Genomic DNA, 27,314 nt, shown 5'->3' on the forward strand with positions numbered 1-27,314 from the left:
CAGAATAAATTCAAAGAAAACTATGCCTAGACACATGATAGTAAAATTGCCATAAATCAGACATAAAGAAGGCAGGCAAAGAAATGAAAGCAGGCAAAGAAAAGCAACACAGTGCATGTAGAGGACCACAAATATGCATAAAACTGACTTCTTATCAGAAAATACTGGAGCCAAAGACATGCTAAATATATGAGCAAATAAATTCTTTTTAGTCTATGAATTTCTCTTTAAAAACAAGTGAAAATTAAAGCAAAAATAATATAATTGTAAGGTGCTTTATAACCAATGTAAAATGAAAATATTTGACAAATTAGAACAAAAGAAGGCTGTGAGTATACTGCTGTAAGATTTTTACATCTGTGATGTGTGATGTGCAAATTGTGCAATGATAAAATATTCTAAATAGACTCTAGTGAGATATTATTTTATTTAGTAGAGAAACCACTAAAATAATAATATAAAAAGGTACAGCTAAAAAGTATGAGAGAAAATAAATGAAACACTAGAAATATTCAATTAAACCAAAAGTAGACATCAAAAAAAGGAACAGAGGAACAAAAAACAAATGATACAAAGAATACATGGGTTAAAATAATAGACTTTAACCCAACCATACCAATAATTATATTAAAAGTAAATGGACTAAGTACTCAAATTAAAAGGCAGACATTGTATGCTTTCAGAAAGCAAATTCCAACCATATGCTCTCTACAAGATGCATACATTAAAAAAAGGCACAGAGATTGAAAGTAAAAAGATGGAAGATATATACCATTCAGCAATAAACATTAAAAAAACTGTTATGGCTGTATTACTATGAGACAAGGTATAATTCAAGACAACAGATATTACAAGAAATAAAGTGATATGTTGTATAGTAATAACAGGTCAACCAGCAGAATACAAAACAAGCTTAAATATGCACCTAATGAGAAATCATTGAAAAGTATGAAACAAAACTGATGGAACTAAAGAGAGAAACAGATAAGTCTACAATCATAGTTGGAATGTTAAACACATCTTTCATATTTACTAATAGAACAAATATACAAAAACAGTACAAATACAGAAGATGGGAAAAACATCAATCATTATCAGCTAATTGACATTAACATAAGACTGCAAAAAAACAAATTTTTGTCAAATGCCAGTAGAACACTCACCAAGGTAAAACATGTACCTAGATAGACAATAAATCTCAATAGACTTCAAAAGACTGAAATCCTATGTTCTCTGACCACAAAGAATTTAATTAGAAATTAATAGAAATGATATCTAGAAAATTCTCAAATATTAGGAAATTAAGCAATACATTTCTAAATAAACAGTAAGTGGCAAAAATCAGAAGGAAATTTTAATTGAATAATAATGAAAGTAAAACATCAAAATTTATGAGATACAGTTAAGCAGTTCTCAAAGGGACATTTATAACTTTAAATGCCAATATCAGAAAAGAAGAGTTATAAAGTGAATCATCTAACTTACCACCTTAAGAAGGTTAAAAAAGCATCAGATTATACCCAAAGCAAGTAGAGAAAAGGAAGCAATAAAGAACAGAAATCCATGACTGACAAACATGGAGAAAATTAGCAGATCCAAAAGTTGGTTCTTTAAAAGACTAATAAAACAGAAACCATATGTGAAGATTAATGAAGAAAAAATAAAATTAGCAATAGCAGAATTGAATTAGTGGCTATTACTACAAAGTGTTCATATAATGGAATATTGTAAGCAACTTTATGCTAGTAAATTAGACAATAAAGTGAAAACATTTCTTGGAAAAAAAGAGACGCAAAAGCAGTTTGGCCCCAAACATGGAGTCTTGTAGCCCAGGTCTTACCTGAATCAGGATGAGGGAGTGGTGGGTCCACGTGGGGCTGTTGGCTGTGCCCCTGCTTGCGGGCTATCTGCACATCCCGCCCCGCCAGCTCTCCCCTGCTCTTCACTCATGGAAGTCATCAGGCAAATTTTTTACCTACAAGGGACTGCGTATCTTCTACCAAGACTCTGTGGGTGTGGTTGGAAGTCCAGAGATAGTTGTGCTTTTACACGGCTTTCCAACGTCCAGCTATGACTGGTACAAGATTTGGGAAGGTCTGACCCTCAGGTTTCATCGAGTGATTGCCCTTGATTTCCTAGGCTTTGGCTTCAGTGACAAACCGAGACCACATCACTATTCCATATTCGAGCAGGCCAGCATCGTGGAGGTTCTTTGGCGGCATCTGGGGCTCCCGAACCGTAGGATCAACCTGTTGTCTCACGACTATGGGGATATCATTGCTCAGGAGCTTCTCTATAGGTTCAAGCAGAATCGACCTGGTCGGCTTACCATCAAGAGTCTCTGTCTGTCGAATGGAGGTATATTTCTTGAGACTCACCATCCTCTCCTTCTCCAAAAGCTTCTCAAAGATGGAGGCAGGCTGTCACCCATCCTCACGCGACTGATGAACTTCTTCGTATTCTCTCGACGTCTCACCCCGGTCTTTGGGCCATACACCCGACCCTCTGAGAGTGAACTGTGGGGCATGTGGGCAGGGATACACAACAATGATGGGAACTTGGTTATCGACAGTCTCTTGCAGTACATCAATCAAAGGAAGAAGTTTAGAAGACACTGTGTGGGAGCTCTTGCCTCTGTATCTATTCCCATTCATTTTATCTGTGGGCCACTGGATCCAGTGAATCCCTATCCAGAGTTTTTGGAGCTGTACAGGAAAATGCTGCTGCGGTCCACAGTGTCGATTCTGGATGACCACATAAGCCACTGTCCACAGATATAGAGGATCCCATGGGCTTCTTGAATGCATATATGGGCTTCATCAACTCCTTCTGAGCTGGAAAGAGTAGCTTCCCTGTATTACCTCCCCTATTCCCTTATCTGTTGTGTATTCCACTTAGCAAGAAACGCCCAAAAGAGGTCCTGGCCACCAAACACTTCTCTCACAAAAGTCCGCCTGACTCACACTGATGAACAGCATATAGTAAAAAGCCAGCAGAAGCTCTAAGGGTGACCTAATAGTCCACCTCCCATTCCTTTGACATCTGGTCAAGTGTATGGACTTGCCTTTGTCTTTGTGTTATTAGGAAATTCTGATGGGCACTACTGCTCACTGATGCAGAAAGATAGACAGACATTCTTTTGCATAAAAGGCTTTGAAACACTTCTATGGACTTTTCTGAAATATTTAGAAATGCTAATTTCTGGCCCTGATTGGAATTATCTAAGGGTGCCACCTTCACCTCACCTTGAATGGCTTTAATTCTCTAAGTGACACAGCTTCAAGTGAGAATGAGTCTCCCTTGTCATAACTTTGGATTTAGTTTCATTAGCTGCTTCTAACTGTAGTCATTTTGTTAGACTTTGGTTTCAATAATGCAGTATTCTAAGTATACTTTAAGACTATGATTTACCTACACGTATTATGTATGTATTTTATAAGAACACCAAACCAGCAGACACTTACTCTAGCAGAGTAGTTTAACCTTATTAAACATGTTTCATTTCTGAGTAAATTGAACTAAAGCCAAGCTATTTACAGAATTTCCTAAAATCACAGAACATTAAGGACAGTAGTCTCTGTGCCAGAGATTTACTGTTATTTGCTGTTAGAACTGGTCTTTCCAGCTAATAACAGTCGGACTCGTCATACCTCAGTGCTTAGAAGCATGTCCATCCTGAGCCAGAGTGGAGAGGAGGGGATCGTTGTACAGTCCAAGTTACCAGGTAGAATATATACTGATTGCTTAACTTCTCGTTGGTTGTCCCAGAGAGGGTTCCTCATGTAGCTCAGCAATTCCTGTACTTTACAGATGGGAAAGTTCCAGAAACTTTAAGAACAAAGTCTGAAAGTTCTATGAGCAAATGGTGCTGAATACTTTTTTTTTAAGCCACAGTTTCATTGTCTTAGTTAAAACAGGATTATTAAGTGGTGATTTTAAATTCTTTTTTTTTATTAACAACTTCAAGTATAACAACTGGAATAAGTGTTTATTTTCTATTAATAAAAATGAATTTTGACCAAAAAAAAGCAGTTTGTATTTTTAAAAAACTGACAAAAGAGGAAATAGAAAGATCTGACAAGCCCAACTATAAAAGAAATTGAATTTATAATCAAGAATATTTTCAAAAAGAAATCCTGGCTTATTTTGGCAATTTCTATTAAGCATTTAAGGAAGATGAAATCACTCTCACACAAAATATTTCAGAAAATAGCAGAGGAAGGAATTCTTTTCATCTTGTTTTTTGAGGACAATGTAGCCCTGAAAGCAAAGAATGACAAGGTATCATAAGAATCGAAAATTAGAACTCCTGGTTTCAGTTCTGACATGAAAGAGCTTAGAAGTCATCACTCCCACCCTTAAAAACAAGAAAAAAAGATAAATAAATTGAAAATCAAAAACTTTTCTTAGACCCCTGGGAGAAATAAGGCAACAGGACAAGCTGCCATCACAAATCTGGAGAGACAGACAAGTTCAGAGAGCCACAACTGAAGTTGGCTTTCCTAGAGCAAAAGCCATAACATGATAGGAGCACTAAATGGTAATTTTGATGAATTGCTAGAACCTGAGAGAAAACTAGTTTGAGAAACTCCTTGAGGGTGCAATCTTAGGAGGGGCTCGCACTTCTACTCCAGGAGCCCCACCAGATTCTCACAGTGAGGAGCCAAGAAAGATGTTCTCTTGGCTCTGGCAGGGCAGGGAGAGGTAGAGTAACCATTATGAAATATGCCCAAAGTGTTCTCCATAACAAATGCCTACTCTCCAATGAGAAAGACTTTACCAGAGCCTTATTCCACCTGGGAGAGGGACTTTTCTCTGATTCTAGCATAGAGATGAGAACTCTATGAAAGAATCAAAAGGAAATGGTAGCATCAAAAACACTGTAACAGAAATGAAAAATGCTTTTGATGGATTCATCGGTAGACTGGACACAGCTGAGGAAAGAATCAGTGAGCTTGAATATAGATTAATAAAACTTTCCAAACTGAAATGCAAAGAGGAAAAAGAATGAAAAAAAAAATCAGAAAAGAACATCCAAGAACTGTGGGAGAAATTCAAATGGTTCAACATATGCATATTCAAAATACCAGGAGGAGAATAAAGAATAGAGCAAAATAAATATTTTCATAATGGCCAGGAACTGTAGAAAGTTAATAAAATAGGCCAAACCACAGATCCAGGAAGCTCTGGGGTTACCAAGCAGGAAAAGTACCATAAAATATATATTTTGGTATATCGTTTTCAAACTGCAGGAGACCAAGGACAAAAAGAAAATCCTGAAAGAAACCAGAGTTGGGGCAGGGTTTGGCAGGAACTTTCCCAAAGAGAAACAAAGATAAGAATTTCAGCAGACTTCGCATCACAAATCATACAAGCAAGAAGGGAATGGAATGAAACATTTAAAGTATTGAAGGGGGGAAAAAAACACCAATTATTCTTCAAAAGTGAAGGAAAAATTGAGATTTTTTTAGATGAACAAAAACTGAGGGAACTTATCAACAACAGAACTTCCCTGAAATAACTGTTAAAAGAAGTTCTTCAAGGAGAAAAAAATATATAGATCAGAAATGTGGATCTACATAAAGAAAGAAGGAACACTGGAGAAGGAAAAAATAAAGATAAAACAAGATCTCTTAGTTTTATTAATCTTAATTGATCTAAAATAGTTATATTTTATTTAAAGGAATGCAATGAATGCATGGTATATGCATAAGTGAAATGAATGACAATAATGTCATAAGGGATGAGATGGAGGAATTAGAAATACTCTAAGATCTCTGCAGTACTTGTGAAGTGCTATATGTTATTTGATGGTAGACTTAGGTTAGTTAATTTATACTGCAACCTCTAGGACAACCACTAACATCTTTTTAAAAGAAACATTAAAATGGAAAGAGAGAAGATGAAATGGAATCAAATGAAATGCTTAGTTAAAACCAGAAAAGGCAGGAAAACAGGGAAAAATAAAATTACAGGGCAATAATCTATCAAAAATAGACACGAAGATAAACAAAATATAGCAAATAGAATACAACAAAATATCAAAAGGTTAATCACAAGTGGGATTTACTAAACAAAGCTATTTCAACATTTGAAAATTAGTATAAATCACCACATTAATAGACTTAAAAAGTAAAATGTAATCATCTCAATCAATACAGAAAAAAGCAGTTGACAAATTTCAGCAGCTATTCATAATAAAAATTTTCAGCAAATTAAAAATGATAGGAACTTCTCTATTTGATTAAAAAAAACTTTACAGCTAGCCTCATACTAGTTCTTTATTAGTTATGGACTACAAAGGGTTAAATAACTAAATAAAATGAAGAGAAAAACATAGCCTTCAAATCTTGTCTCATTCTTAAATCCAGGTTCATTCAAGAGAAATTCAAGCCAAATAACATCTCAATAAAATTGGAGTGAACTTATAACTCCAATTATAACTTATAACTCAGATATATTTTCTACTTAGTTTTACCCTTCCTCATAAATTTGTTATAAAACTGAAATTTATCAAAAATTACTGTTGCATTTCTGAAGGTAAAATAGTAATACAAAATCTGTCAGAAACAATGTAATAACTACAACAATTGTGAGGAAAAACAAATATTTTCTAACTATCCATTACTTTTGGATGAAATTGTTAAGTGCAGTGAGATCTGGGAATGAAGAGAAATCATAAATTTTACTCTTAGATCTGCAGCAACTCATTTGTGTGAATAAATTATATAACTTCTAAGTTTCTTGATTTAATTCATGTAAAGTATTTTATTAATTATATATACTTAACAGAAAAGTTCTAACATTTTATTAACCATGTATTGGACTGTCATACAAACATATACCCCAAGACAAAAAAAAAATGGTAGGAAGCTTTGTTATCTATAACACATAATGACTAGGCTTCATAGAATATAAACTTAGAGGGACTCGAGTACACTTCAAAAGATCATAAAATACTGAACTCTGATTTTCAAATTGTTTAAAAATCAGAAGATACTTTTGACATATTTTATGCCATTTGGCACTCTGTGATATTTCAAAATACCTCACCTTTAAGTTTCAGAAGATTTCAACATGAAAGTCTTCTAGAAAGCTAGGCTTTATAGAAGTAATTCTCAGCATACTGATTTGGAATCAACAAAAACAGTTTACAAATAACAGTTACTTCAAGGCCAACCCAGTTCATAAAATCTTCATTTCTGAGAGCTGCTGAAGCAAAAATGTTCTGAACTGTGATGTTGTCGTGTTAGTGTACACAAAGCCCGGTCTCTGATCTCTGTTTCATAACCAGTATTTAGAAACCATTTGAACGACGCAACGATATTCTCTGTTGTAAAGTAAAATAAAAATTTCATCAAATATATCTATTTACTGGTATGGTTGTGCTAACTTACTTTTCCAAAGCTAATTAACAAACCTCTGATGACTAACTCAGTTCAGGCTATATAAATTCATGCCTTGGTATAGTCTGTATATATTAAATGGTGGGAGATAGTTTCTTCACTGAGTTTAGAAAAAACTTAAATTTTAATCCATGTAAAATAAAGGCAGATAATCTGATTTGACATATCTTGAGAAGCCTGGAGGCTAGAAGAACCCCACTGGGCCAGTAGATGATTAGTTAATAAAGAGAAAGCAGCCTGACACCAAGGTGAGCAGTAATTAAACCTGTAGTGAAATTCTCTAATAGAATTCAATAAAGTGGCACATTGTTAGCAGAACAGTGTTTCTTCAAATGGCATTGATGGGTACACCTCAAAGTGAGCAGAGACTCTGTTCAAGGAAAAATGCAGATGCTTCTTCTATGAATTTACTGCTCCCTGGGTCATGTTCTGTACAGGCAGTATATCGGATATTCAGTGTGTTTGATTTCCACTGCTTTTCATAATTAATGCAAAGAGAAAGTATTGAGTTATATCTTCAGTTCATTCATTTATTTTTCATTGCAACGATGGGTTTGATTTGGTTTTGTGGATGTAGGGGTGGAAAAACTTTCCCTTCTCTTCTAGGTTCTTTGGCTGGTCTAATAAATTGACATAAGACAGATTAACAGGAGAAAAAAAAGTTCCATAACTTGGGTACTTCCAGTATATATGGAAGAGACCCAGCAAAAATGAGCAACTCTCTAAAATGGCTGAAGCCATCACTTTAAATATTATCTTCAGCTGAAGACAAAAGAAGATGTTGCGGTTGGGGAGTCAGTTATGGGAGGTGAGCAGGAAAAGCACAGTAACCAAACATACGGTTATGCAGATTTGTCATTGCCTTCTCCACTGGTAATAGTTTCTAAAGATTTAGTCATCCTTCTCTTCCCAGTACAGCCAGGGAAATACCAGTACAAGTGGCGATTTCCCTTATAAATCTAAATTTTCCTTTTTCTTAGAAAAGGAAAACTTTTATGCAGTTCCCAGAGCTTTTCTGTATGCTGTTTCTTAAAAATAATCAGCCTAAAGTAATCAACATGCTAAAGAGGCGTATTTTGGGTTATATATTTTTCTCCCCTGAAGTGCTAAAATCTAGAATTCCAAAGGTGAATAAAACAAAGCCGTTGTCATAAAGGGCCTTGAATATCACAGTCAATCCAGAAGTATAAATACATTTCAAAGTATAAAGGCCTACAGGGAGAAAACCCCTCACTCAGCCTGAGAGTATAAGGAAAATAGAGAGAGATGACCTTGAGGAGGAGTCTTAAAGGAAGACTAGATATTTGTGAGATAGGGAAAGGCATTTCAGGCACAGGGAACTGAATGTGAAAAAAGTATGAAGTTATGAAAATTAATGACAGTTCATGAAGCCATAACGCTGTTAGCTTGGCTTGTGGGCTGTTGAACACAGGCAAATGCAAGTAAACCCAAGAGGTAAGAAAGGATCAAATTGTGAATAGCTTTTGACTGTTGATGTAAACTTGTTCCCATGGACAACTGAAAAATAGAGTGTTCCTCAACTGAGCAGGGGAAGAAAAGAACATGATTGGAAAGGAACATGATTGCAGGTTTTTATGGCTCCCAGGAAGCAATGAATTACTCTTTTCAGACTCACACTTACTTGCAAGGTGCCTGAGCATCTGTAAAGAAGGAAAAAATATATAAATATTTCACAATCATAAAATGGTGAAATATTTATGTAAATAATGAAGATGGAGAAATGGGGTGAGACAGGAAGATGAGAGACCAGTTAAAACTGTCCAGTCTAGTTCTGATAAAACAAGGGTCAGGACTAAGAAGCAGCAGTGGGGAGAAAGCAAGGAGAAATGAGGAGGTTTGCAATAAAACAAACATGTCTTAATGGTAAGCTGGAGGGAGAACATGAAGAGGAAATTGTCAAAGATGACGACTAGTTTTTTGCTTTGGGAGAAGAGGTTTAATGGCATTTTTAAGCATCACTGAGAATTTAAGGGGAAAAACAGTATTAAATTTATAGGGTGCATGGAGAACTCTGGACAGGGGCTTCCCAAAAGACATTTTTGAAAGGAAAAATTGTCAAAACCCCTGCCTCCTGTTTTGTTTTGTCTTATCATTTTCACTAATCATCTGTATCCAGACTGCACTTATAAAATTCTTTCAGGTGTCCTTTTGGTCATCTGACTTCTTCTTGCAAATATCATGTGTTTGTTTTCATAGATTCTGTATCTTTCAAAAACTGAACACTGAATTTTCTAGAATAGAAAACAGAGAAGTTTAAGCAAGCTTGTTTCTCATGATAGCACGTTAAACCCTGCAGGAATATATCAAAATTAGCGTAAGATTACTTAGCTACTTTATCCGCCAAATAAATAAATAAATAAGTAAGTAAGTAAGTATGCCCATGTTCCCATGTTTAGAAGAAGTGTGGGCTCAGTGGATTGCAAGGCTATCCCCTGAAGTAGAAATAAACCTCTGGAGAGATCTTTTCTGCTAACCAAAGGTGAAACCAGAGACATTTCTGCCCCCTTAAGAGGCTTCAGAAGCTAAAAGGGATTGGAACAGAAGGTGAAGGACAGTGTGACAGATGGGAGTCCTCCATTTTCCTCTAGAGAAAATTCTGCTATGTGCCCCTCACACCATCCTCCATGCCTCTCAGGACCCAAAAAAGCTTCAAAATCTATTAAGAAAGATTTCTTATTTCAGCTGAATGAAAGAGCTCAGCATTAATTGAAATATAAGAGTTAAGGTATGTACTTAGCCCTATGATTTTTTGTGTGTGTGCTGATGTAATAATGATGATGTAATACCATCTGGAATAAAGACAAAGGTTACATCAAGTTGAAAATTATATTCCTAAGCCTTACTTATGGTAACAGGTTCAAGCAAGTTCTCAATTGTCATTAGTAGCTCTTGATCTGAGGATTCTTTGGCTCGTCAGCAAATGCCGTGCTTCTTCCAAATAGCTCACTTCCATTCCTCTGCTCAGGCCCCAGGCTCTCACACAGAGGCTTCCTAATGACCTGCAGCCCAATCTTAAACTCACCACATCGCTGCAGTATGTCATATTCCATCAGGAGCTACTGTGCAAATAACATATTTCCATTTTTAAAGTCTGAAAAATGTCACAAAAAGCTTTTGGCATTTACATGACTCAGTCTTACACCCTCTAATTCTCTCTGCAGCTAATTTCTTATGTTCGATACATATCCACCACAGGAAACCAGGAATAACGATTACAGGAAAAACTGAAGTTCGACAGCCCAGCCATTAGCATTCAGAAGTCTAAAGAATAGGGATTTAAATGGCACTATCGACAGTTATTTCTTACATAACGAAAATCGGGGCTGTCAACATGTGAGACATTAAAAAATATTCAGTAATTTCAGTTATAGCCCGTAGGGTTTTTTAATGCATTCCTGAGAACTAGCAAAAATCTACAAAGATGTGCACCAAGAGGGCCTAATAGATCAGAGGAGTGAAATTACATTCAATGGGTAAAACAGCTTGCTGTATGTTCTCTAACTACTGATCTTATCTCTCATAAGCATGCCCCATGCTTCGTTTAATGTTGGACCACACTCATTGAGAGAGGAAATTCACGCTTGCATTTTATGAGGCTCACATGCCAAATCCACATTGTTTCCATTTCTTCTGTCTCACTTTACATAGATTGGGCTTTTATCTTTCTGCTGAATAACATTTGTTGTTTTATTTTCCACTGCTTAATATACAAGGGCTTACCAAAGGAAATGGAGAGACCAGTGGCAGGTCTGTTTTAGCCCCCAGGAAGAGATTCAAATACACTCTGAAAATCTGCTTATTCAAATTTGGTTACATTGCATGCATGACCCCAGTGGGAAAAATGTGCACGATTCATAACTGCTCATTGTTGAATTGTCTGAAGTTAGGTAAAATAGCACAAGTTCCCAAATAGTATCATGATATGCTATGTGTGCAGCACGCCAACACAAGCTAAGCAACAAACAACTTTTATTTTCTTTTTAAAAGCACAACTGCCATGCCACAGCTGTCTACAACCCAGATCTTTAATTCATTGATTGATTCTCATATAACTGATTGGCTAATTGTTAAGATGTACAAGTGACTAAACAACTGACCTTCATAATTTGATTTTGTCTGCAAAACTATTCAGCTAGCTGGAGTCACCTACAGAACAAGCAGTTTGTCTTCTACTGGTACTTTCCCTGCAAAAATAAAAGCTGACCACAAGCATGGCAAATATCTATTATGGAAGAAGCATCATTTCTTTCACCTTTATGTATCTTCCTAGGTCAACATGAAGGATAGGGTTCTTGGATGATACCTTTACACTAGATTGTTAGCTTAATCATTAACATATTTCCAAGTCAATCTAAATTTTTAAATTAAAATCAGGCTCTAGTAAGGCAGTTTCCTAGAGGACTCAAGCAGAAGACTCAGGACAGAAGGACTCAAGCAGATTTTCACTAATGTGATGATCAGACTAAATACCTTTGATATAAACAACTGTATTTCAGATAACTGTGTGTGCATTTATAATAAATACCAATTGGCTAGAGTACTGCCAGATGGCTTTTTTATTCAAATTCATCCTGACTTGCTTCTGAAAAAATTTACGTTATAACCGATAGACCTTGTATAATTTTGCCTCAATAGTAACAGCTCAGTTGTGATACTGATGCCGTTACACAGTTGCCTCAATTAGAAGACACACTAAGGGCTATGTTAAAAGGTCATCATGAAAGCAGTGAATACATCTCCATCATATATATATATATGTGTGTGTGTGTGTGTGTGTGTATATATATATATATATATACACACACACACATATATGTATATGTATGATAATTTATATTTTAAATTAAATTTTAGGATCAGAGAGATTTTAAGAACCTATTTTATCCTGGTGGGAAATGATTTAAGGGAAACAAGCGCTGAGAATTTCCTATGTTCCACCCCCTAACTCTTCAAAGAATAATCTCCCCCATTGGTTGACATTCTTTTCCTATTTAATAAATATGTACTGAATGTCTTCCATATTCTCACCCCCTGATGGGAGCAGAGATGTTTACAAGAATACTTAAGCCTTCAAAGTAGCTTTCTAATATTCATTCACTAATCCATGCATTCATTCAGCAAATATTTATTATATATTATGAAGCAGATACTGTGATGCTGATAAAGTAATAAAAAATGGACTCTGCATATGGACTTGACATTGTAACTGTGGAGACCAACACACCCACAGATATTTAGTATGTGCACATTATGTTAAGTGCCAATTACAGTATGTGCCAGATACCCTAGCAACGTAATGAGAAAATGGACTCATTCTCCAATGGAGGTAGTAGAAATATGGTTTGGTAAGAGAGAAGGGGCTTAGAAAGCTTTGCAGAGAGGGTGACATTTAACAGAGGCCATCCAAAGTGAGTGGGTCCCCAGGGTGGAGTGGGCAGCATGGTCACCCAGAGCAAAGGGAAGAGCATGAGGAAGGGCAGAGGGTTGCAAGTGCGTCAGAGGAGTGTGGGTCCTCCAGTTTCTTGAGCTTGGGAACAGAAGTGTGTGAGTTATAGTTATTGCAACATATTCCCTTCCATTCAAAGCAGAAGTTATAAACTTGTGCCCTTTGGACCATTTTTGGCCCTGACACGTTATGCTTGAGCTATGCAGTGTTTGAATTCATGGACAAAATTTAAACATGGGAGGAATTCACAAAAATCCACATTTCAAGCTTCTTTTGTAAAAGTATGTTTTTAGCAAAACTGGACCAGAATGTCTGTTTGGAAATAATCTGCTGCAGACATGCAATGATAGCCCCCATTCTAGAAGCCTCTCTTTTAGTTTTACTACAATTCTCAGTAGGCCAGATTCACTCATTAATGTTACTTGACAGGCTTTAGCTGGTGTTTTATTTGAGATGCCTGGTTTAAGGTTGTAATACTTCTGAAAAGGCAATTGACCCTGGGAGGAAAAAAGTGGAATGTCTTTCTGAACTGTTAATCAGTCACTTGTCATTATTCTTCACGTGTAAATGAAGGTTTGGAGAGCAACCTAGAATAGAGGAATAAAAAGCAGAGCACCAAGGTCAGTAAGCATCAGAGTGTTTGGTTTTGTGGAGAATTTGATGGACTTGGAAAAGAATAAAGGAAGGAGAACTTTACAGTTTCATGCTTTTACCATGGTTAATTAAAATATAAATATTTACTTCAAACTAGGAACCCACTATGAGAATTTGAGTTAAAACACTGACCTTTTCTTAATTCTTGACTATGCTTATTTATTTCTAGATAGTGTCCCTATTTGCAAGCCTATGATTTTTTTTTTTTTTTTTTTTTTTTTTTTTTGCGGTACGCAGGCCTCTCACTGTTGTGGCCTCTCCCGTTGCGGAGCACAGGCTCTGGATGCGCAGGCTCAGCGGCCATGGCTCACGGGCCTAGCCGCTGCACGGCATGTGGGATCTTCCCAGACCGGAGCATGAACCCGTGTCTCCTGCATCGGCAAGCAGACTCTCAACCACTGCGCCACCAGGGAAGCCAAGCCTATGATTTTTAATGGTTAAAATTCTAAGTCTGTCTCAGGGATCTCCTGAAAAGTTACTGGCCCTATGCCCACTGACTGAATTCCAGTCATGGACATTATCCCCAGGTAATTAAAATGTTCACTTAGGAAAAAAAAAAAAGCCAAGTATCACATAACATTGTTAACCTTCTTCTCAGATAACGTACTCAGTGTCAGAATTATCTGTACTGCCTTGGGGCTTTTTTGAAGAGTGAATATCATTGCACACACTGTCAGCATACACCATGTAGGAATAATTATCATCATTAACCTGAGTCTTATTAAGCTTCCTTCTTATTAATATGTATTGCCATTCACTGTAAGTGCTAAGTTGTGGCAGAAAAACAAAAGAGAGAACTGAATAAAGATGGCATTCCAGGCTTCAGTTACATTATTAAAATATTTAGAAAGTGAAGCTAATGAGTTCACCTTTCTTCTCAAAACATACAGATTCCCAAATGCTCCTAACCTTTGAAAGAACATGTCAGTTGAATATATAAGAGGAGGGAAGAGGGTGTTTGAAAAGAGCCAGACATCATGTATTGTTCATTCACAGAAGACAATGGATAAAGTCATTGATTTGATCAAAATGCTTGCGAATTACTGAATTCCACTTTCCAAATGTAACATTTGGAAACCATATGCTTGGAACCTGCAAACCAAAACCAGATGAAACATTTGCACTAGCTTTTTCTATCACACCTTTAAAGAGTTCCCAAACTCTAGGGGACAGCTCCTATAGAGGAAAGTGCTGGACTTAACAAGTAGGGAATTACTCTGCAAGGTCAGGGCTAGCGATGGAGCTGGGCCATGGAATGGACAGAGGTGTCATCCCTGGGTAAAGCAGTATGGCTAGGGCTCCCCAGTGTCAGGTTGTTTTGAACTACAAAGAATCAGGACTTTGAAAGGCAGTACATAAAATGAAATATAGACCCGCTCCAATGGAGAATATGGAAAATTAATGAAAAGATTCCAAACATTAAAACATTTCATGGCAAATAGAGGCATATTTCAAACAACCAGATTTGAAAGAAAAAGTTTTACTTGGCTTCCATGGGCTACTCTGTCTTCCCATATATCTTCCAGATGCATTTGGAGGTACCAACCCTCATCTAAAACTTGTTCGTGGACCTCATTTTTCTATTACATTTCCTGAGAAAGAGTGATAAGGACAACTAAATGAACTGATGAAGATGTGGCTTTCCTCCTCTCATGAACCCACCATGCTTTACCCCCTCCTCTACCCTTTTACAGCCCCACTCCCTGCCTATACACATCTACAGTTGTTCTAGATTCAGTTACAAGGTGGACTTAAGTTTTGTGGAACCTGAACCATATATAATTTCGGTAGTTGTCTTTCAGGAAAAGATTACAACATTATACAAAATTAGGTATGAACATGAATATTTATTTGGAATGAGAAAGAAAATCACAGCAAAATCAAAGCTAAAATATCTGGAAAATATTGCAGTCATTACAAAATGTAGAAAAATAATACAGAAGACTTATTTAACGAACTCCTTGACACATTCCTGTAATGCTTTTCTTTCATTTGGCTGCATATTCTTTGATCACTTCTTCAAATGACAACAGTTTTATAATATCTTTCTATAAAAAGAATAAAAATATAATTTAATCTTCCTAACATAATTGGTTGAATTTGTTTTTATTAGTAGTAATGAGATGCATAAAACATTAAACATCAGCACAGACGTAATCACCATTCGTAGAACTGCTAGGAATTTGTGTCCTGTAACTCAGAAATTCTCATATATTCCATACTGCAAAAAGCCATCAAAAAATAAAAATAATGTAGGGTACATTTGAATTTCATAAAATGCATTACAGAGTATATTCAGGATAGGAGAGAACTTCTCTTTTGACTGAGTGCTGATGTTAATTGAATCCTCCACTTATAATTTAAAATATCTGATGACTAGAAATATTTTCTACAAACCAGCTTGTGTATTTATGTACGTTGGACCTTGTTTCTCATCTTCTACCATATATTTCTGGTGTTGACCATTGTAAGACCCATTCATATCATAATACAACCTCTGGCCCTGTCCCCCCATGGGAATCAGCCCAGTGGGCATTTGGAGTATTCCAGCTCTAACTGGGTAGCCAGTAATTTAACTAACAATCAGGAGATTGAAACCATACGCCACTAAACCCAAGTTTAGTGTATCCACAGCTCAGCTTCTCCTTGGCCTGATCTGAGACATACCTCCCACCATTGCAGCCTCATCTGACAAAAAAGAAGTTGTGAATGAAGAGAAGCAATAGTGGACAGAAATACCATATATTACTTTAACCAACTTTATCTAATTCTGTGACTCTTTGGACACATTTCTAGGGTCTCTCCTGTTATCATGGAAGTGTAACTTAAGTTTCATTAACTTCAAGGTAAAGTCCTTTCCAACAGTTCAAAGATCTGGTAGAATTTTTATCTCTCAAAATTCCATTATTTAAGCATACAAATATGTGTGTAAAATGTTAAGATTTTTCAAATTAAAAGCATAAAATAAATAATTTTGTATACTCACATAGACAAATATACTTAATTGAGCAGTTAAAGTAAAGCCTTAAAATCTGTAAAATGGGGGCTTCCCTGGTGGCACAGTGGTTGAGAGTCCGCCTGCCGATGCAGGGGACACGGGTTCGTGCCCCGGTCCGGGAAGATCACACATGCCGCGGAGTGGCTGGGCCCGTGAGCCATGGCCGTTGAGCATGCGCGTCCGGACCCTGTGCTCCGCAACGGGAGAGGCCACAGCAGTGAGAGGCCCGTGTACTGCAAAAAAAAAAAAAAAAAAAAAGGAAAGTTCTCATTCTGCTGCTATTTGAAAAAAGCTGAAAAGTTGATTCATTTTTCTCCAAAAGAGGGAGGCAAGTTAAGAACTGAACTGCTAAACATAGAGACCAGCTGCCCACTTTACTCCTCCTATCTGGAACTCTTTGCAGATCTCCCTCCTATCTGGAACTCTTTGCAGATCTCCCTGTTTTTCTTTTCAGTCTTGGCCTTTATCTTCTTACTAGTTAAATAGCTGATTTCTCTTGACTGTGTTATCCAATTAATATAAGACTACTTCCAAACCAAATGGAACTAATGATTTAAAACTTCGAGGTTTTATTTTACTAGACCCTTGAAGTCATTGCTTTAACTAATCAGATACTTCAACATTGAATGGCCAACATGTGAATTGTACAGGGCAGAGCTGCAACACAGCAGCACCTTATTTCCACAAACAACCCTCTGTACTCTGCTACAAGTCTTCAGCATTGCCAGGGAATCATTGCTTTGAATGAAAATGCTGGAAAGATGAGGATGAGTGGGGAGGGGCAGGAATCTGTAAGGCAACATTTTATGTAAAAGATATGAAGCATTTAGCTGTTTATTCGATAACATTTTTTATTTAGTAGGATCGAGATTACTCAAGCTGGCTAAATCTATTTCTTTTTCTCTACAACTTGGGTAGTCTCACAATTTGAGACTTCATCATGGAAATCTGGATAGTTGTAGAGAAGTAAAGAGGTTCATATTTCTTGTATGTCAAGTAAGTCTGTGACCCAATTCTAAACAATTGAAAGGATAAAGAAGAAAGTTGAGGGAGGGAGAGTATGAGGGAGGAAAGGAGGAAGAGAAAAGGGAGGAAGGGAAGCATAGGAGAGAGGAAGGGAAGAAGAAAGGAAATGTAGAGAACAGAGAACAGAGAAGGCTTTCCAAAATCTGATGACACCATGAACCCTAAGGACAGCCTTCCTAGAGGAAACCCAATCCCAGAGCAAGTGTCTCAGAACGTCTGAATTACTAATAACATTCTAACTAGTTTTTTAGCAAGAGGAAGCCATCAGATAAGAAATCTAAATATTTTCAGTTTTGAAAGGTTGAATTTCTTTGTGAGACATATTGTTATGCAGAAATAATTTGACTCTGGTAAAAGTTTCATGTACAGTGACTTAATGTCATAACTTTTATTTACGTAGGCACTTTGCAATAGGAGATTGTATCTAACTGATGTCAAAATATATGGTAAATTCAGTTAGCAACTTGAATTTGAATAAATTTGTCTATATATAGCAACTAAAAACTATTGTAATTTTATCACTTTATTCAAAATATACAAGATTATTACCAAGCCAAAAGAAATATTTAAAAAGCCAAATATGTCAGAAGACTATTTAATCCAACTCCATATTACCAATTTTTTAGCTAGATATTTTGGTGTTAACTTAAAACCTCTGTGAACGAGGCTTAGGAGACATATTCATTCACCTTTAATGCATTCACTTTTTCAATATATCTAATTCATATTTATTTATTCAACATATATATTCTCATATTTATTAAGTGCCTACTTATGACCAGCATTATTCTAGGGTGATTGAATTACATCAGTGAACAAAACTAACAAAATTTTTAGCCCTCATGATCCTATATTCCACCAAGATATTCTAGTTGTATCATATGAGAATTTTACTTCCAAAAATAGGAAGCATTTGAACATCATGTCATTTGTATTAATCAGACATTGGATGCATGAAACTTTGAAACAATGCTTATGTTTGGCAAACCTATGTAAAGAATGTATGCATCATTTTAAGGATTTCCTGACCAATGTAAAACAAGGAAAATGTGTGCTTTTTCAAGACTAATAAAAGATTTTCAAGGTTAATTTTGACAATATGCAATTTTCCAATTCTTGTTTTAGTCATTGACTTACATACTTAATCCTATGAGGAAGATCACACTCTCCTATAACTTTGGTACTAGAAACAAGGAATTAAGTTACTTGAGTACTGGGAAAATTGTTCTCATTGTTTTTAAAGATGAACGTGCTATTTTAGAGTACTAAAAGTACAGGGCATGAGACCAAGCCTTCACTTTCAGTACGGACACTAAGTGACCATTCAGAAAGTGATTTCTGTGGTTCATTTTTTTAAAGTTTTTACTTTAGATTGGACTATAGTTGATTTACAATGTTGTGTTAGTTTCAGGTGTACAGCAAAGTGCTTCATTTATACATATATATATATATATATATATATATATATATACACACACACATATATATAATGTATCCATTCTTTTTCAAATCCTTTTCCCATTTAGGTTATTACAGAATATTGAGCAGAGTTCCCTGTGCTATATAGTAGATCCTTGTTGGTTATCTGTTTTAAATATACTAGTGTGTATATGTTAATCCCAAACTCCCAATTTATCCCTCCCCCCCACCTTTCCCCTTTGGTAACCATAAGTTTGTTTCAAAGTCTGTGAGTCTGTTTCTGTTTTGTAAATAAGTTCATTTGTATCAATTTTATTTTAGATTCTTCATATAAGCGATATCATATGATATTTGTCTTTCTCTGTCTAACTTACTTCACTTAGTATGATAATCTACAGGTCCATTCATGTTGTGGTAAATGGCATTATTTCATTCTTTTTAACTGAGTAGTATTCCATTGTACATATGTACCACATCTTCTTTCTCCATTCATCTGTCGATGGACATTTAGGTTGCTTCCTTATCTTGACTATTGTAAACAGAATGGCAGTGAACATTGGGGTGCGTGTATCTTTTCAAACCATGGTTTTCACTGGATATATGCCCAGGAGTGGGATTGCTGGGTCATGTGGTAGCTCTACTTTTAGTTTTTTAAGGAACCTCCATACTGTTCTCCATATTAACTGTACCAATTGCCACCAACAGTGTAGGAGGTTCCCTTTTCTCCACACCCTTCCCAGCATTTATTGTTTGTAGACTTTTTTGATGATGGCCATTCTGACTGTTGTGAGATAATATCTCATTGTAGTTTTGAACTGCATTTCTCTAATAATTAGTGATGTTGAACAGCTTTTCATGTGCCTCTTGGTCTTTGTATGTCTTCTTTGGAGAAATGTCTGTTTAGGTCTTCTGCCTATTGTTTGACTGGGTTGTTCAGTTTTTTGATATTGGGCTGCATGAGCTGTTTGTAAAATTTGGAGATTAATGCCTTGTTGGTTGCATAGTTTGCAAATATTTTCTCCCATTCTGTAGGTTGTCATTTTGTTTTGTTTATGGTTTCCTTTGCTGTGCAAAAGCTTTTGAGTTTAATAGGTCACATTTGTTTACATTTGTTTTTATGTCCATTATTCTAGGAAATGGATCGAGAAGGATATTGCTGTGATTTATGTCAAAGAGTGTTCTGCCTATGTTTTCCTCTAAGCGTTTTATGGTATCCAGTCTTACATTTAGGTCTTTAATCCATTTTGAGTTTATTTTTGTGTGTGGCGTTAGAGAATGATCTAATTTCATTCTTTTACATGTAGCTGTCCAGTTTCCCCAGCACCACTTATTAAAGAGGCTGTCTTTTCTCCATTGTATATTCTTGTTTTTTTTTTTGTCATAGATTAATTGATTGTAGGTTGTGGGCTTATCTCTGGGCTTTCTATCCTTTTCCATTTATCTATACGTCTGTTTTTGTGCCAGTGCCATACTGTTCTGATGACTGTAGCTTTGTAGTATAGCCTGAAGTCAGGGAGCATGATTCCTCCAGCTCCGTTTTTCTTTCTTAAGATTACTTTGGCTATTCAGGGTCTTTTGTGTCTCCATATATATTTTAAAATTTTTGTTCTAGTTCTGTATAAAACGCCATTGGTAATTTTATAGGGATTGCATTGAATCTATAGATTGCCTTGGGTTTAATGTAGTCATTTTGACAATATTGATTCTTCCAATACATGAGCATGGTATATTTTTTCATCTGTTTGTGTCATCTTTGATGTCTTTTATCAGCATCTTATAGTTTTCTGAGTACAGGTCTTTTGCCTCCTTACGTAGGTTTATCCCCAGGTATTTTATTCTTTTTGATGTGATGGTAAATGGGGTTGTTTCTTTAATTTCTGTTTCTGATCTTTCATTGTTAGTGTATAGAAATTCAACAGATTTCTGTATATTAATTTTGTATCCTGCAACTTTACCAAATTCATTGAAGAGCTCTAGTAGCTTTCTGGTAGCTCTTTAGGATTTTTTATATATAGTATCATGTCATCTGCAAACAGTGACAGTTTCACTTCTGTTTTTCCAATTCGGATTCCTTTTATTTCTTTTCTTCTCTGATTGCCATGGCTAGGATTTCCAAAACTATGTCAAATAAAAGTAGTGAGAGTGGACATCCTTCTTGTTCCTGATCTTAAAGGAAATCTTACAGCTTTTCAGTGTTGAGTATGATGTTAGCTGTAGGTTTGTCATATACGGCCTTTATTATATTAAGTTATGTTACCTCTATGCCCACTCTCTGGAGAGTTTTCATCATTAATGGGTGTTGAATTTTGTCAAAACCTTTTTCTGCATCTACTGAGGTGATCATATGGTTTTTATTCTTCAGTTTGTCAGTGTGGTATATCACACTGATTGATTCGTGGATATTGAAAAATCCTTGCATCCTTGGGATAAATCCCACTTGATTGTGGTGTATGATCCTTTTAATGTATTGATGGATTCAATTTGCTAGTATTCTGTTGAGGATTTTTGCGTCTATGTTCATCAGCAATATTGGCCCATAACTTTCTCTTTTTTTGGTATCTTTGGTTTTGGTATCAGGGTGATGGTGGCCTCATAGAATGAGTTTGGGAATGTTCCTTCTTCTGCAATTTTTTGGAATAGTTTCAGAAGCATAGGTTTTAACTCTTCTCTAAATGTTCGATAGCATTCACCTGTGAAGCCATCTGGTCATGGACTTTTGTTTGTTGGGAGTTTTTTAATCACAGTTTCAATTTCAGTACTTGTGATTGGTCTGTTCATATTTTGTTTTTTCCTGTTTCAATATGGGGAGATTGTATCTTTCAAAGAATTTGTGCATTTCTTCTAGGTTGTCCATTTTAGCTTGTAGTAGTCTCTTAAGATCCTTTGTATTTCTGTGGTGTCCCTTGTAACTTCTCCTTTTTCATTTCTAATTTTATTGATTTGAGCCCTCTCCTCCCACTTTTTTTAAGATGAGTCTGATTAAAGGTTTATCAATTTTGTTTATCTTCTCAAAGAACCAGCTTTTAGTTTCATTGATCTTTGCTATTGTCGTCTTCATCTCTGTTTCATTTATTTCTGCTCTGATCTTTATGATTTCTTTCCTTCTACTAACTTTGAGTTTTGTTTATTCATCTTTCTCTAGTTGCTTTAGGTATAAGGTTAGGTTGTTTATTTCTGATTTTTCTAGTTTTCTGAGGTAAGATTGTACTGCTATAAACTTCCCTTTTAGAACTGCTTTTGCTGAGTCCCATAGGTTTTGGATCATTATATTTTTGTTTTTGTTTCTCTCTAGGTATATTTTGATTTCCTCTTTGATTTCTTCAGTGACCAATTGGTTGTTTAGTAGCATGTGTTTGTGTTTTTTACAGTTTTTTTTTCTTATAGTTGATTTCTAATCTCATAGTTTGTCAGAAAAGATTCTTGATATGATTTCAGTTTTATTAAATTTAACAAGGCTTGCTTTGTTGCTCAGCATGTGATCAGTCCTGGAGAATGTTCCATGTGCACTTGAAAAGAAGTGTGTATTCTGCTGCTTTTTGGATGGAATGCTCCGTAAATATCAATTAAGTCCATCTGGTCTAATGTGTCATTTAGGCCTATGTTCATGTATTGATATTCTATCTGGATGATCTGTCCATTGATGAAAGTGGAGTGTTAAAGTCCCCTGCTATTATTGTGTTACTGTTGATTTCTCCTTTTATGGCTGTTAGTATTTGCCTTATATATTGAGGTGCTCTTATGTAGGGGGCATATATATTTACAATTGTTTTATCTTCTTCTTGGATTGATCCCTTGATCATTATGTAGTGTCCTTTGTCTCTTGTAACACTTTGTATTTTAAAGTCTATTTTGTCGGAGTATTGCTACTCCAGCTTTCTTTTGATTTCCATTTGCATGGAATAACTTTTTCCACCCCCTCACTTTCAGTCTGTTTGTGATCCTAGAACTGAAATGGGTATCTTATAGACAGCATATATACAGGTCTTATTTTTGTATCCATTTACAAGGTGATTTCTGAGCTTCTCATATATGTTAGTTTAGATTATCTATTTTAGCAGATATTTAAATTCAATTGAATACATTTGAATATCTTCAATAAGTGACTTTTTTTTAAGATTTATTTACTATTTATTTGTTTTTATTTTTGGCTGCATTGTGTCTTAGTTATGGTACGTGGGATCTTCGCTGAGGCATGTGACATCTTTTGTTGTGTCACACAGGCTCTTCGTTGCAGCATGCGGGCTTCTCTGTAGTTGTGGCGTGTGGGTTTTTTACTCTCTAGTTGTGGCATGCAGGCTCCAAGGCATATGGGCTCTGTAGTTGTGGTGTGCGACTTCCAGAGTGCGTGGGTTTTGTAGTTTGCAGCACGCAGACTCTCTAGTTGAGGCACACAAGCTCAGTAGTTGTGGCATGTGGGCTTAGTTGCCCCGTGGCATGTGGGATCTTAATTCCCTGACCAGGGATCGAACCTGCGTCCCCTGCATTGTAAGGCGGATTCTTTACCACTGGACCATCAGGGAAGTACCAACAAATGATTTATATTTGTGAAAAACCTCCTAAAACCCAATTGCATAGTTTGGACATCACCAAAGTAGCTTTCATAAGTATCTCATAATTATTCTAGATACATTATGGATTTTACATTTAAACTGATTTTCATTTTAATGTGCTCCAAAATAAAATTTATATAATTGCTCTGTAATAAATACCTTCTTATTCATATCCAATATTCAGAGAATGTTAATAGCTACAATTCAGTAGTCCTTTGAGTAGATGAAAATTAGATTTGTTTCATTCTCTTGATATTTTATAATAAAGCAACCAGTGGAGTTTTAAAAGCTAAACTTAGCAAATTGCAAAATTCTAAATTTTAAAAATTCCTGAAAGACATCATTACTTGTATAATATTGAATATTGGTAAGAAGAGTCCTAGGAAACCCTTTCAGAAACAAGACCAGGTGTCTAGCTCTTGAATACACACTAGATTAAATATTTTACCCAGGATTGTTAAAGGTTTCTCATTTGATATTAATGAAGTCATAATACTTTCTTATTCTGTTTCGCCATCTAGAATAGGACTAAAATTTTACCTACCCCCAAGAAATTGGCACTGATAAGTGAGAAAATCACCCAAGGCTCCCAAGGCAAACATTATACCCTGGAAATAAATTAAGCACATCTGGAAGCAACATTAAAACTCTTTTAGGCCACTTGGGTACAGCTGCAATCATTTGTTAGTAAACGATACTCTAGCAGTGTAGATGAATGCACTTTTAAGAAACCATTTTACTCCCAAAGAGAAATTGAAACCTTAGGAGATTCTCACTGAATATTCAAAATATAATGAGATTTAAGTCACATTTGGAATAAATCTGCTTTCTTTCATTTTCCAGTTCTGTACTGATACATTGTTTTTTGAGCATCAGCTCTACTTGGATTATCTTCAGAAATCACGAAGTTCATCTCTATTTTCATAACTTTTAATACCCAACACCAGAAGCTATATGAACCCTTGCTGTTTTCCATTGCTATTGGTTTTATGGTAATTATAGTTCAGGTAATCTGAGACATTCTTTGATTCTCTTTTAAAAAATATTTTGGATTGTTTTCACTGCTAATATTTCAGGCTCTCCATTTGAAGCCAGAGGATGCCCACTTAATTTGTCACAATTTAAAAAATAATAACTGGATAGACAAGTGAGTCACATCATTAAAATTGTTTTCAGTCCACTGACAAATGGATGACTGCAGGCATTGGGAAGATGTCTGGGCAGTTTCCTGTTGCTGCAGTGCTCTGGAGCAGAAAGAGTCCTAGGTTACTATGAAATTTATCAAGAAAGGAAAGTTACAGGGAGGCAAAATAGATCCAATTTCAGAACACTGATACCTTGAAACTGCTTCCAGCTTACCCTTAGGGTTTTCCTCATTTTTTACTTCCTTACAATAGCAAAGATAACATAGATAAAAGGACAAAAAATAATCCCAGCAAATTTATTCCAACTCTGAATGAGACTAATAGTCTAGAAGTGACCTTCTCACTCTCTTTTTTCTTATAAAAGATAGTCAAGTTATTTGATAGAATTAATGTGGAATGCTGCTTTTTATAAGCACATTTTATCAGAGCATATATTATTCAGTATGTTTTTGACAGTGTTCCATGTAGAAAAATAATGATAATTAGCTGTAGAAAATTATCACCTGTCTTACAGTACCCACTGTCATTGTTGTCTTCTGCTTGTCACTGGACTTTTAACTGAAAAACTTTCTTATGCCCTGTGAGTGACAGTTTTTAAATTAATAGCACCTTCACGTTTTTCAGGAAAGAGTACAGGAAGAGAAACACACCAGCATGTTTCTCACTGGGAAGCTGGACCATATTGTCATTCAAAAGGGAGAACTGCGGAACTTGCATGCCCTATAGGCCTCAAGAAATATGCCATTTCTCAGTTTCTAAGCCTTTACTGCTATAACTCACAGCTTAATGCAAGACACACACAGGCTTCTATACGTGAAATTTGGCACAGTATCCTAAAATATTGAATTTGTCTCTTTTGTGCTGTCAACCTGCTGAAGACCAAAATTCCTATCAGAGCCTAAAATATAAAAGGTAGCAATATATTATTTTCTTTTAACTTTCATGACTCCAGCCTCTGACAGGGTCTTAATTTTATAACTACTACAAGGGGCTACATTTTAGCATCAAGTACTGTAAGTCAGCTCCAGACACACAAGCCTGCCAACTCTAATTCATTTGGAATGAGGTGAGATTCAGTTATTTATTTTCCCACTGAGAAGATTTGTGTTGCCTTTTAAAGTAAAAAAACTCAGTATACCTTCAGAAGCTGTTCAGAATATATTGAAATTTTGTTGACAGTCATGCTTTTAGGAATAAGTGAATATGGCATGGACTAGAATAATCAGATATTTAGCCAGGAACATGTTTCATTCCTCTGACAGTAACCTCAGTGACCTAGAAAAGCTGACCATATAGAAGTGTCAACTCACAATCTCCTGGGAGAGAGAAAAGGGTGCTGGAGAAGTGGAGAGCTGATCAAAAATGAAAGCAAAGGATAAAATGAAAAACAAAAATTTTAAGACTTATGGACTGAAAAGATATTTGGAATTTCCCCAAAATTCTTAGATCACCAAACTAAGTATTATTTAGAGTAAGGGAATATTTTCATTAATAAAAATCAAGTCAAAATTAAAATATTCATTGAGTTCCCCCAAAATTCAGAGTAAAGCCCTATACTAATATGTGAATAGAAGTATTTATAATATATGAGGAAGACATGAAATAAGCAAAATAACTAACATTCTAAACAACAGCAGAAAATAATTAGAAAATCATGTGTAAATTGTAAATGAATTCTATAGTTAATAAGTTGTAGGAGAGACAGGGGAGGAAAAGAAAGCTATAAAATGTAGGAAGGAAAATGGCTTTAAGATTTAAGAAAAAGAGGAAAATATATATAAAATGTTGGTGAATTCCTTTATAAATAAGTGTTCCCACGTTCACAGATAACCTTACTTCCATCTTTCTCTTTAAGAATGAAAAGTCATCTATAGAAGAAAGTATTTTTATTGGGGAAAAATCATTGAGATCAGATTGCTAGGAAAATATACAGATCAAAAGTGGAAGAAATCACTTATAAACATAGATGCAAAAATCATTAATGAAATATTAGTGAAATGAATGCTCCAAGTTGAAAAAAAATCATAATTTAGCTAGGTTTATTGTAGGTGTTCAAAGATGGTTTAACATAAGAAAATATTTTGTTATAATCACTCATATTTACAGCTTAAATCAAAATGCCATATGTTTATCTTAACCAATGCAGGAAAGTATTTAATAAAATTCAACTTTCATTCATGAAAAACCTTTTTAACAATAATGGAGCATTTCTAATAAAGTGTAGCTAGTAAAAATGTGCAGCAAGTATCATATTTACATGTGAAACTTAAGCAGAATTTCCGGGAGTAAATTCAGGAGTAAGATAAGAATGCCCATAACAATATATTATTTGAAAAAGAAATAAAACAATCTCACCATAGCATCAAAACCAGAATATTAGGAATAAATTTAACAAAGAAGGTAAATGATCTTTACACTGAAAACTTTAAGACATTGTTGAAATAAAATGAAAACAAAATAAATGGAAAGATATCCCATGTTCATGGCTTGGAAGAATTAATATTGTTAGAATGTCCATACCAGCTGTAGGATGGATTCAGTATAACCCCTATCAAGATTCTAATGGCATTTTTTACAGAAGTGGAAAAAAAAATTTAATTTGTGTGAAACCATAAAAGACCCTGAATAGCCAAAGCAATCCTGGGAAAG

The 27,314-nt window shown here is 35.5% G+C and overlaps 1 protein-coding gene and 1 long non-coding RNA gene across 6 annotated transcripts in view; both read left to right on the top strand.

Annotated features, from left to right (window-relative positions):
• The window catches only part of LOC307184308, a 224,182-nt gene that overhangs the window by 76,867 nt on the left and 120,001 nt on the right, over positions 1–27,314 (top strand). The window contains exon 5 of one of the 5 annotated variants that reach the window (XR_013827697.1): positions 13,765–14,049. The exons of the other annotated variants lie outside the window; for them this stretch is intronic. This is a non-coding gene — a long non-coding RNA (uncharacterized lncRNA). Of the gene's footprint in view, positions 1–13,764; positions 14,050–27,314 lie in introns of those variants that run through there. 5 annotated transcript variants of the gene reach the window in all.
• On the top strand, positions 1,813–3,002 carry LOC307184252 (mesoderm-specific transcript homolog protein-like). Its single transcript, XM_079917574.1, is given in 2 exon segments — positions 1,813–2,774; positions 2,777–3,002. Coding segments are annotated over 2 exon segments (981 nt in total). The 5' UTR covers positions 1,813–1,850; the 3' UTR covers positions 2,834–3,002.

This window comes from Stenella coeruleoalba, assembly GCF_951394435.1.
Source record: "Stenella coeruleoalba genome assembly, chromosome: 3".
In the NCBI taxonomy this organism is placed as follows: Eukaryota; Metazoa; Chordata; class Mammalia; order Artiodactyla; family Delphinidae; genus Stenella; species Stenella coeruleoalba.